General features: G+C 40.8%; 1 protein-coding gene across 3 annotated transcripts; it reads left to right on the forward strand.

Moving 5' to 3' along the window:
• The first annotated feature begins 171 nt into the window (after positions 1-171).
• Hcf (Host cell factor) lies at positions 172-12,613 on the forward strand. Of its 3 annotated transcripts, none has more exons than XM_029298979.2 (9): positions 172-1,471; positions 3,570-4,277; positions 5,242-5,393; positions 5,473-6,990; positions 7,081-7,261; positions 7,348-8,705; positions 9,080-9,307; positions 9,398-9,776; positions 10,316-12,613. In XM_029298979.2, exons 1-9 carry the CDS (start codon positions 1,312-1,314, stop codon positions 10,432-10,434), a joined length of 4,803 nt encoding a protein of 1,600 aa, XP_029154812.1. In that variant the 5' UTR covers positions 172-1,311; the 3' UTR covers positions 10,435-12,613. The 3 variants fall into 3 exon arrangements, with proteins under 3 accessions (XP_029154812.1, XP_029154813.1, XP_029154814.1); XM_029298980.2 differs by having other exon boundaries at positions 10,319-12,613; XM_029298981.2 differs by having other exon boundaries at positions 5,242-5,387.
• The last annotated feature ends 146 nt before the right edge of the window (positions 12,614-12,759 follow it).

A 12,759-nucleotide genomic window follows, 5' to 3' on the forward strand; every position in this document is an offset into this window, starting at 1 on the left:
TCCAAATGAATTTGGACATGAAGAATTTTACAAATACCTATCCGCCAATAATATTTTCTTGCGCGCAGGGCTTCTAAAAAGAAGAAAGCAATCGATCGATCATCGACCTCTCGAAGATCGACCCTCGCGAAATTCCCCGCGTCCCCGGCAGCAGTTGGCAACACGCTTGTTACCGCTTGTTGCCGACGCGAGTTCTGTGCAACGGTGGACGAGAGGTTTCCCGAAGGCCGCTCGTGCGCGCCGTCAAGCTACCGACCAGCCGTAAATTTCCGCGGAAGAAGCTTACGACCGATCTCGAGAGCTCGCTCCTCGGCGAGGAGGGCCCGTCGTCGCGCACCTCCGTCCTCGCGAGCGCGCCGCGTCGCGGAATTCCGCGCGTCCCGCCCGGCTTCGCAGGATCGTGCCATAGTGACATCTCCCTCGTATATATATTTACTTTTCAACGCTGCGATTTTCAACGTCAGAGACTCGACGAAGAGGCAGAAGTAGGAGAAAGAAGAAGAGGGGGAAAAGGAGCGCGGAGCCAGCGCTCTTTCATATATATTTTCTACGTCGCCGATTAATATCTCGAATACATCTTCGAGAGAGTCGAGGATATAGAGGAGTCTATATCCATCGTCTTCGAGATATGACGTCGACGATGACGACGACGACGCCCGGGCCGCGGCGCGCCACCGAGTCGCCCCTCTAGACTGCGCGCGCGAGCCGCGACTGTCAAGCGCCGCGCACGTAAATACGCGCATGCGCCCACGTGACTCCGCGCATGCGCGCGCGCACGCCGCCGATATACACCGTGTGCGCGTCGTTTCTCTTCCCGTACGCACTCGCGCGGTCACATATACACACGCACGTAGCTCGCGCAGCGGCGAATCTCCGCGATACCTCGTCCTCGTACTCGCGTCCGGGAAGTGATCCCCCTCGGCGTTCTCAAGTTCGCCAGGATCCGGAGAATCGTCCTTTTGAACGGCTCCCTCGAATTTCTCGCGGACGCGGAATCTCCCGGTGAACCACCGGAGAGGTTAGAATCGTATAAGGAAAAGTGAGAACGGGCCTTTTTGTGTATTATTATTATCATCATTATCGTCATCGATTATCATCACCGTCATCATCATCGTCACCATCATCATCATCGTCGTCGTCATCGAGCGGCATTTCGGGACCGAGGAAATTTCTGTGACACAAGCGGGATCTTAAATCCGTCCGACTTGCCGTAAGCTGTACCGTGGCCTTTAATAAGGCTCGGCACGAGTGGTGTCAGGAGCGAAGCAGGTTCGCGCGCGGCATGAAAAAATGATGTGATCGACGGTCATCATGGCGGCACCCATGCTAAAGTGGAAGCGGATCGCGAATCCGACCGGGCCCCAGCCGAGACCCAGGCACGGCCACCGGGCGGTCGCGATCAAGGACCTCATGGTGGTCTTCGGCGGCGGAAACGAGGGTATCGTCGACGAGCTGCACGTATACAACACGGGTGAGTCTCGCTCGGCCGTCATCGTCATCCGAAATGTGCGTCCCTTTTTCGTTCCCTAGCCGATTCCCGCGAACCAATATGGCGGCATACGTTGACAAGACAGTGACCGGCCGGATCCGCCGAGGAGGCCGGCTCGGACGGGACCCGGGGACGCTCGGAGCCCGGGAGTCCGGTCGTCCCCACGATCCGCCGCCTCCTAGGGCCTCGTCCGGCGCCCCCGATGCCGAGCAATCGGCCGCGATCTGTCATTCTATCGTGTTTATACGCGGGAGCGGCCATTGCTGTCTCCAACGCCCCCTCGCTCCTCCCCCCACCAGGTGCATCATCGTACGCGCGTTTCCCGTCATTCTTCGCTCTTTCTCCGGCTCTTTCCTTCTTTATCTCTCTCGCGCGCGCGCGTCCTTTCTTTTTTAATGTGTTTTCTTCGAAATGATTTTTGGCCATTGAATATTTGGATTCTTCGCCATTCAATAATTTTTGTGGTAATTTTGAAATATTTTTTCCATTATTAAATTCTCTCCATTAAATATCTCGCAAGATCACGCGCGTGCGCGCGCAAGATTATTGGACGGTACTGCGCGTGCGCGCGCAGCCGCGCGCACTTCGAGCCGGAATTTCGAAATGTTTGCCCTCGCGCTCGGCCTCGCCATGGTAACAGCCGGAATGCGTATGGATCTTGTGCTCTCTTTTAGATGCTTAGTCGGCGTATTTCTCCGTCTCGCACTTTTTCTCCCCCCCTTTTTTTTATTTTTTCTTTCGATACTTCGATTTATTTGTTTTTTTGCTGTTATTTAAATAAAAGTATATTGATGGTGTTATCTGGATGAAACTTTGGCGTCATCTTTATATAGAGAATAAAAACACGTATTTTCTATATCTGCATCTTAGACGAGATAAAGTAGTTTCTTTTATATATATTGTATTTAAATGAGAAAACTTGAGCAGTAAGCGATAAAAATTTATAAATAAAAGTATGATACATATATTTTTATATCCCTTTTATAATTTATATTTTTTTATAACTGTGTTTATACATATAAGCAGTTTTAAAAATTATCTAGATAAATCGCTATATAATTTTATCTTTTATCTAGATTTTTATTTAAAACAAAATTATCTTTATCTTATCTAATATGAAATTATATATTTTTTTCTTATCTTTAGCTAATTTTAAAATGATCTAAGCACAATACTGTTTGTTCCACGAAATTGAGATAAATAAAAGTTTTAGTTTTTATATTTGTGTAAAATTACAACAGAATTGAGAGATGAAAAATTTTGAAATAATCCTTTAATTGTTTAATTATTTAACAATTTTTCAATAGAAATGTTTTTCTTGCATTTTTTGAGAAACACAATAAGCTAACTTTCTTAATTTAATTTTAGAATAAACAAAATATATGTACATTTTATAACTATTTAGTCATGTTTTAAAATTATAATTAAGTTTTTTATAAATTAATTTTAAATTTGTGTTTTGAAATAATTATAATTATTTTAATAATTAGAGTTACTTGAAATAATAAAATTAAATTCTATTACTGAAAAAAATATATATATTGTAATTAATATTTTATATAAATTATTTTTTGAAAGTACTTATATCTGTTATTTAAATTTATAAAAATATGTACATATATTTAAAAGGATTTCTTATTTTTATTCAATCAATATTATAAAAATAAACTTGAAATATTTAATCTATCTTAATATTGCGGAAAATAAGAAAATTATTTTGAAATTATATAATTTAATATTTTAATAAATATTTACAATATTACAAACCAATCATTTTCTTTTTTATAATATTAATATAAATTAAATCTTAAATATTAATACACTTTATTGATATAAATTAAAAAGATATTTAAATTAAAAAAAATAAATATTTTATTATTTTGTTAAATATTGTGAATCATGTATGTCTATATAATACATATATTATATATATATCTCCCTATATTAATAATAATATATAGTATAGATTAATAAGTCTATATAATATATATGTATAATATAAATATGTATGTTTGTGCGGATAAATATTTTATAAATATAATTTTGCGTTACAATATTAACACAAGATTCACTTTTGCAGCAACAAACCAATGGTTCGTGCCGTCTACGAAGGGAGATATCCCACCGGGATGTGCGGCGTACGGCTTCGTCGTCGACGGGACGCGCATCCTGGTGTTCGGTGGGATGGTGGAGTACGGCAAGTACTCGAACGAGCTGTACGAGCTCCAAGCGAGTCGATGGGAATGGAAACGTTTGAAGCCGAAGCCGCCTAAGCACGAGCCACCGCCGTGTCCACGTCTGGGACACAGTTTCACCCTCATCGGCAACAGGGTCTTTCTCTTCGGCGGTCTGGCGAACGACAGCGACGATCCGAAGAACAATATACCGAGATATCTGAACGATTTGTACATTCTAGAGCTACTCCCGAACGGCCAGACGGCCTGGGAGGTTCCTCAGACTCATGGACACGCGCCACCGCCCAGAGAATCTCATACAGGAGTCGCTTACACCGATCGTACGACAGGCAAATCCTGTCTGGTGATCTACGGTGGAATGAGCGGTTGTCGTTTAGGTGATCTGTGGTTTCTTGACGTTGACTCGATGACATGGAACAAACCGATAGTCCACGGACCCACTCCTTTACCGCGATCATTACATACTGCCACTTTGATTGGTCATCGTATGTATGTATTTGGTGGATGGGTGCCGCTGGTCGTCGATGACGTTAAAGTCGCGACGCATGAGAAAGAATGGAAGTGCACGAGCACATTAGCTTGCTTGAATCTAGGTGAGCTACATTCGAGAATTTCTCCTTTTTGCTCATTCATTGTACACTTTAAATACTGTACAATAGCCTGTATTAATGATACTATGTAAACTTCCAAATATTTTTGTTATCCAGGGTGTTTACTCTCTGGAAAAACTGAGGATTGTTAGGGATTTTTTTTTTAATTTTGTCTGATACTTTTGTATTTCAAAAACATGTCTAATATATCTTTGCGGATAATTTAAGCTTTTATTAAAATCTCATGATTTTTTATTGATGATTTCTTTTTAATATCAAGGTCTTATTTACATTCATCGAAAGTTTATTATTTTAATAATAAATAATATATATAAATAAATAATATAAATAATAAATAAATTATAGAATTCTTAAGACGTTATATATTTTTTTATATTTTTATTTTATATTTTTGTATATATCTTTAGCATTTATATATAGTGAATATTGCACTTTGTTATATTTTATATTATTCATATATTATATTATTCAAATTAACGTTATGATTAACAAATCAATTAAATACTAGAAAGACTACATTTTAGATAACTTTCTTTATATATGATATAAATAGAAAACATTAAAAAACGCATATAAGAAAGAAATTTATTTTAAAAATGTCTGCATCGATGTACATTTTTTTATTTTATCTGAATTTTAAAAGAAATTTGGAATTCTTAGAAAAATTTGACTACACCTTTGTAACTCATTTGTGATTCCATAAATCTAACCGATATAATTGAGAAGAATGGAAATATTTAAGGGAATTTGGAATTGTTGAAGTGCACATGGAATACAATTAGTATATAGAAGTATAGATCAATATAATTTTATCAGTTTTCTGATAATCAGTTTGATAAGCTTCAAGTTACTCTTCGAAAAGAAGATTATTTATCGGAACGTCTTATTTTTTGTCAACTTTGTTTGCATCGTTTTGTCACATTCAAATGAAATATTGTCATTTCAGAAACTTTAACTTGGGAACAATTAACTGTGGATTCTCTGGAAGAAAATGTTCCACGCGCTCGCGCCGGCCACTGCGCAGTTGGCGTCCACAGCAGGCTCTACGTATGGTCCGGTAGAGACGGCTACCGCAAAGCTTGGAACAACCAGGTCAGGGTCAGTCTTGGTTACACGATTCTCGATCTAATAGAGTATCTCTTATATTAACGAGAGCTTCCCTCGGTGCTTCTTCTAGGTTTGCTGCAAGGATCTGTGGTATCTTGAGGTTAGTAAACCAGCGCCGCCTTCCAGGGTTCAACTGGTCAGGGCTTCCACGCAGACGTTGGAAGTCAGTTGGACCGCGAGCTCCTCCGCGCAATACTACATCCTTCAGATACAGAAGTACGACATGCCGCCAGCGACCCCCGGCGCCTTTCCACCTGTCAGCGCGCCGACTCCTGTCGCTCCTATTGTTAGCACTTCTCCTACTGCAGCAGCGGTGACGACTCCCGCGATGGTGGCGACTCCCACCACCGTCCCGGTCACGTCTCCACCTGTAACCACGGTAGCCGTTCTTCCCGCGACCATCCCGCCTGTTGCAGCTGCCACTGCCTCTAGATCAACAGTCACGTCGACGGTGGCGACTCCGTTGCGAGTCCAGTCCACCGCCCAGAGTCCCGTACAGAAGGTGGTGCCATCGCAGGTGGTGCAGAAGCCGGCTAGTCCCTTGACTCCGAGAGTCGTGACCGGCAACGTCATACGTATTCGTTCTCCTCTGGTAACTTCCACGGTCGCAGCAGCGTCAGCGGTGGCGGTGGTCACCACCGAGCAGCAGCAACAGCCGCAGCAACAGCAGACTATTGCGACTACCGCGACCACGACTGTGGCCTCGGGCCAGACACCAGCGGCCGCGATGTCCGGAATAGCTGCTCTAGCCGCTGCGGCAGCCGCTACTCCCAAGATCACCATGAACAACGTTATTCTGCCACAGACTGGAGCCGCGACCGCGACCAATACCATCAGGATGAAGAACGTTCAGCCGGGTCAACAGATACGCTTCGCCGCGCCGGGCGCTACGGTGTTGCGCGCCACTTCGCCGCAACAGAGCAAGCAGATCATCCTGCAGAAGCCTGGTCAGAATATTTCTGGTCAGCAGATCATGCATCTTTTCAAGACCGGACAGGGCATGGTAACCACGGTTCCCAAGGTAAGCCTAATCCCTGGCAAGACTGTCCAGGCGACCGGCGCGAAGCCTGTCAACCAGGGACCGACAATACTGCGACTGGTGAACCCCAACACGGTGGCAGGCTCGAAGATACTCACGACCATGAAGACGTCCAGCATAGTCGCGATGAGCAAGGGACAGAACATCACGGGCAAGCAGACTATAATGATCACCAAACCAGGAGGCAATGGTGGCCTAGGCAGATCCAATCAGATTATCGTCGTTACTACGGGCTCGAGTCTTAGAGCTGTGCAAGCTGTGACTACCTCGCAGGCTGGTGCGGGACAAGGAGGTAACATAACCACACCCGTGAACGTTCTGCCATTGTCTGCTACGAATCACGTCACGAATCAGCAAGGAGTCAAGATGATCGTCGTCTCTTCGGGCGCGATGGGCGGTGGAACTGCCGGCAAACCTATCACTATCACAGTCCCAGGACAGGGCGGTGTACCAAAGACAGTGACTATCGCTACGAAGGGCAATCCGCAAGCTATCTTCAATCCTGGCAAGAGTCAAATTGTTGCCGTGCCGCAGATACAAAAAACTCCTGTAAGTATATGAAGAAGGAGAATACGTGTATATATAATTTTTATACACGTATATTTGTAATCAATTATATAATTTATTCACAAATTGTAGGAGGCAGTGACGATGTCTGGTAAGCCAGTGACTCTGCAAATGTCCGGAGGTATAGGTGCAAAGACAGTGACGCTTATGCCAACGAGTAGTTCTATAGTGACTACTTCGAGTGCATCAGACTCGATAGACGCCGGTAAGATGCTTTTCGTATCTTCGCAGAAGCAACCTTCAGCTTCCTTGGGTAAGGGCCGATTTCAAGCTCCAATATTTTTCATTATCACCGTGACGACACATGACGTTGAATCACCTGGTAAAATAACATTTCAGCATCCACGTCTGATGGCCCAGCTACTACCGATGCCGCATTAGCTGCGTTGGCGGCAGAAGCAGGTCTGATAGATCCAGTTCAGGAACCGTCCGGCGGCTTGTCATTTATGGTAGCCACGGACGACGGTGCCGGCGGTGACGACAAGATAGAGGACAGCTGTAACGGAAACGAGGCGACCACAGCGGCCGCCCTGGTTTCGCAGATGGGCGCTGGTGAACCGATGCAGGTCGACGGCGACGGAAACTTTGTACTTCCGCAAGTAGACGGACCTATAGATACTCTATTATCGGACGACGAGGAAAAGATGGACGTAGACGATGGACCTGCCTCGGAAAGCGCCACCGAATCGGCTAACATTGATGAACCGGCGACAGTCGCGGAACACGACGCTGATCTTCAGGCTGAAAATGTTAAGACAGAAGAGTCTACGATAAAAGAGGAAGCCGCCGTGCCGGAAACTGCAACGACCGAGCTTCCCGAATCGATTACAACTGCCACCGCTGATGAAGTTTCGAAGAAAGCTGATAATCCAGCTGATGACGAGAGCGGACCTATCGAAAGCAGTGCTGATGATAAGGGACGACCGAGTGAGAAGGAGGCGGATATTAAAGCGTTAAATGACGAAGTGAAAACGACGAAACTCGATTTACCTTCGGTACAATTGCCTGCGGAAGCTGCATCTGAACAACAGACGGCTTCAGTTGACGCAGATCCAACAACGATGGAAACTGACGAAACCCAACAGAGTGATAGAAGTCCCAAGGATGCCAAGCTCAAATCTGTCGAAGACGAAAAGCTCTCGACGACTGAGAATCTATCCACCGAAGATACGGACACGTTGTGTCTTCCCAAAGATGAAACTCAGGAGGCTGAGAAGATAAAGGATGAAAATGTGGAGCCAGAATCTGCCGAGCTTCCAGCCGAGGGTTCTTTCGTGAAGACGGAAGACGCCAGTGAGCCGATAATCGCTGATGATAACACGTTGACCGCGACAGATGCGGTTAATGTGACACCGGTAACGACTCCCGTCGTTGCACCAAGTGTACAAATGAAACTGGAACCGACCGACGAGTCTTCTATGGAGCAGGACAGCAAATCGACCGATCTACCGATATCATCGATCAACGGTATAGCTCTGCCTCTGGAGAAGGAAACGGAAGGTACACCGAAAGGACACACTCCTGTGAAAATGGAAGTGAAGGACGAATTGCTCGTGTCTTCGAAGAGAGAAAATCTGAAACAGGAGAAGCTCAACGATACCAGATCGGAAACTGGAGACGACTCGACGGCTCTGACGACGTTGGCCACCGCTGCCCTGGGATCGGCCGAGTCGCCGATAAAAGTTAAAAGCGAACAGGTAGATCCTATCGCAATATATTGTATTTATTAGTACTTAAGTACATAAAAGTGTGCTACACAGGGTGTCTGACATAAGGTGTCACACCAAAAATATACAAGTAGATCTTATTATTTGGAGACAATTTTTTCTCAGTAAAAATATTGAGGCATCAATAATTTTCGAGTTATAAGCGATTAAAAATAAAGGGTTTCTTGCAAATTAAGAAATCCCATTGTGGAAATAAAATATCAACAAAATCACTCCAATTTCAAGTAGAATTTACTTTAATAATATTTTAATTTAAGATTCAGTTATAAAAATACATGGCAAAAATTGAGAACATGCAAGAAATGATGGCAAAAATTGTATATCGTTCATTGATACTTTTGCAGAGCGAGGAGGAGAAGAAGGAAGCGGAATGGTTCGACGTCGGAGTGATCAAGGGCACCACCTTTACAGTCCAACATTATTTTCTTCCTGGCGACGAGCCGCTAGATATTACACAATCCTTGACAATGGATGTCTTCAAGGGAAGAGTCAAAGTACCATTAGAGCCTGGAACTGCCTACAAATTTAGAGTCGCCGCTGTAAATACTTGCGGACAAAGTGCCTGGAGCGAGGTAAAAAACGAATCTAATTCTACAATTATGAATATTATTTAAAATATATTTCTGTAACGAAACATTGTTAATTTTTCGTTCTCGTCGCAGGTAGCAGCATTCAAGACGTGTCTTCCGGGATTTCCGGGTGCACCGAGCGCTATAAAAATATCCAAGTCCGCAGACGGCGCGCAGATTTCTTGGGAACCGCCGCCGAGCAACGTCGGTCCCATCCTCGAATATTCCGTTTACTTGGCAGTGCGGAGTACCGCGTTGAACAATGACGGAGAACCAAAAACAGTCGTGTCGAATCCAAATCAGTTAGCCTTTATTAGAGTTTATTGCGGTTCGAGTAATTCCTGTTCGGTGAACAATAGTGCCCTTAATGCCGCTCACGTGGACACCACTACGAAACCGGCCATAATCTTTAGAATAGCAGCACGAAACGACAAGGGATACGGACCAGCTACTCAAGTCAGGTGGCTGCAAGGTTGGTAGCGCGAATTTTCATTCGTCTGTTTGTAAATCCAGAATGTATATTCTCGAACAAAACCTTGAAAAAATCAGGGAATTTTCATGAAATTTAAGTTCAGGGAATTTAAAAAAATGTCCTTTTATTAATTTTATTTAAAATTACTTAAAAAATATGTCTAATATATGTCTTAAAAAATATATGTCTAATAATATCTTGGCATTATTTAAGTTTTTATTAAATTTTTTTTATTGACAATCTATTATTTAGTATAAAGATCTTATATAAATTATAAATTTTACAGAAAATTGTTTAAATTTTTAATAGATAATATTTAAATAAAATTAGTACTCTATTTATATTTAATAAACAATTAAATAGATACTAAATTAATAAATAAATAAATTAGTATTTTCTGAGACGTTTATAATAAATTATTTTTGTTTTATATTTTTAGTTTGCCACGGAGTTTTTTTTATAAAATTTGAGTAGACAGCCTAATGAATTTGTGAAAAAGAATGCATTTGAACAAATACATTTTTGTGTTTCATTATCAGCAGATCCAACCACCGCTGTAAAAAGTAATCCTCAGGTGAAGAGATCCGGCGCCGACCTACGTTCGCAGGTGACCTCCCCGCAGAAGAAGATGAAGATGGAGACAACCAATTTCTCGTGAGCCCGTACTCTCCCTGGCCTCGTTTACTAACCGTGAAGTCCCGCGCGCGAGCGATAATTTACTCATTATTTAATTTTACACACGCCTAAACACAACGATAAAAACGAAATCAATATGTATTTATCGAGTTTTAAACAACGTGATATATAAGTGAAAATGGAAAAAGAAATGCGACAAATGCTCGATAAAAGAAAAAAGGAGAGGGATAGGGGGAAAAAAGGTGTGTGTGTCTATATAGTTAGATTTAATCTACGTGTAAGAACTATAAAGAAAAGTATTTTTAATGTTCTGTATATGGACGTCCTTCTGTATCGCGTTCCTTACTCACACCGTCATCCTTTTTTTTCGCGTGCGAATGCGCGAGAATCCTCTGCAAAGACGACACAAGTTAATTAGATGGTGATGAGGTGATTTTTTCTTTTTTTTTTCTTTCTGTCTTGAAAGTTAGTTTTTCCATGTTTATAGTGCGTTTCTTAAGAAGAACGATAGGGCATAAAATTTCGTATCTAAATGCTCACAAACGCCGGCATAAACAAATCACAGAGATATCGCGTGTTTCAAATGATTTTCACAATTATTTAATAATTCTTTGACGAAGAGGCAGATGCTATGTGGAATGATAGAATTAGCTGAACAGGACTCGTATTCAGATACTTCGTATAATTTGTTTAAACAATTACATATATGTATGTATATATACATTTTAAATATATATGCATATATGTATAAATAGATATTCGACAAAAGAATGATCTATATATTTTATCAAAATATACATTTGAATTCTTTCTAATATATCATTAATATTAGGGAGCATCTGCAATTCTTTTTATATTTATCATATTGCACGATGGCAGAGAAAGCTCGCTTCTGAAAATGTAGGTATATTTTAGTGTACATATATATAAAACTTTTGTGTGAACTGAGAAAAAATGTGTTTATGATATTTCGAGAAAATAAAAATTAATACTTTTTGATAAGGGTAGAATATATAATTGGAAAATACAAACACACACACACACACACACATATATATATTATATTATACATACATAGTCAATCTTGATTGGTTTGCCATTTTTATCTGCTCGTTTGTGTTTCCCCCGCAGATAATGGAAGCTCTTTTTTTGTATTGTATCGTCGATCCAGTTTTGACAGGTGACAGTCGGTGCTATACATTATTCCGAAGAACTTTTGTTAACAAAAATAGCCACAGGAATATGTTATCGAGAGAGAGCAAAATATTATACACACACATGCATACATACACACAATGTAATGTAAAATTAAATATATCTATCGAACGTGCGTAATACTAAGTTACTCATATGTTTTTTTTTGTCAAACAATTGCAACGATGCAGAGATATTTTGTATAAAAGTATAGATTAAATGAATTGCTATATGTAATTAAATGAATGTCTCTAAGGATCCGCGCTCTAGAATGATTGATATACATATATAAAGCGGATAAATATATAAAGAATAAAAAAAGACCTCCAGAAGGAAAGTTAAGGATATTTTTAGACACCAACGAACGACATCACGAACTTTTTGAGTATGACAGATGTAGCTAAATAACAGTAGACTGTATGTCTTTTACCGTTTAAATTCTAATCTTTGATAGTCTTTAAGACAAAAAAGTAAATGACGGAATAAAGCAAGGAAGATTAATTTACACATGAAAAGAAAAGGTAAGGAAGATAGAAACATAAGGAAGAAGACATGTAATATATATATCCCTAACTTTTTTTTGCGAGCATAATATTATATTTTAATCAAAATATACTGGATAAGCTTTTAAACAGGAAAACCGAGAAGAGTTAATTGCGCTGTGTCTTGTTTCTCTCGGTCAAGTTTGGGGCTATGTTGAAGCTGCAATAATTTAAGAGCGCATATTTTATTTTAGATTATTCATAAATATGCATATGTATATATATTATATATAAGATATACATATTATATATCATATAATAATGTATATTATATATTATTATATTATGTAATATATATATATTATATAATATTTTATATATATGAATGCGTTCCGTTATCCATTTATAGCTTAAGCAAGGTAGAACACCATCTACTAACATAGCGTTCCGTACGCTCAATTTGTTTATATTGAAGTTTTGCGTTAATAAAGTTTACTTTGCTAAGGAGCCTATATATTATAGCAAGATGATGAGTACTCTTTCTCTCTCTCTCTCTCTCTCTCGAGTTTCCAGAGATGGATTTTGCATTAAGTACGTGTACAATTGCAATTGTTTACCTTTAAATAGGTTCATAACCCGAGATCTTGGAAGCATTTTCCTGGAAATATACA

The sequence above is a fragment of the Nylanderia fulva genome, unplaced genomic scaffold, assembly GCF_048542155.1.
Source record: "Nylanderia fulva isolate GAGA-0341 unplaced genomic scaffold, ASM4854215v1 Scaffold12, whole genome shotgun sequence".
Taxonomy (NCBI): domain Eukaryota; kingdom Metazoa; phylum Arthropoda; class Insecta; order Hymenoptera; family Formicidae; genus Nylanderia; species Nylanderia fulva.

Bases quoted from the DNA above. Each gene is read 5' to 3' on its own strand.
- Hcf (XM_029298979.2), top strand. From the start codon at position 1,312: ATGGCGGCACCCATGCTAAAGTGGAAGCGGATCGCGAATCCGACCGGG. The intron at 7,262-7,347 runs GTAAGGGCCGAT...ATAACATTTCAG, and splicing joins GCAACCTTCAGCTTCCTTGG to CATCCACGTCTGATGGCCCA. The intron at 9,777-10,315 runs GTTGGTAGCGCG...TTTCATTATCAG, and splicing joins TCAAGTCAGGTGGCTGCAAG to CAGATCCAACCACCGCTGTA.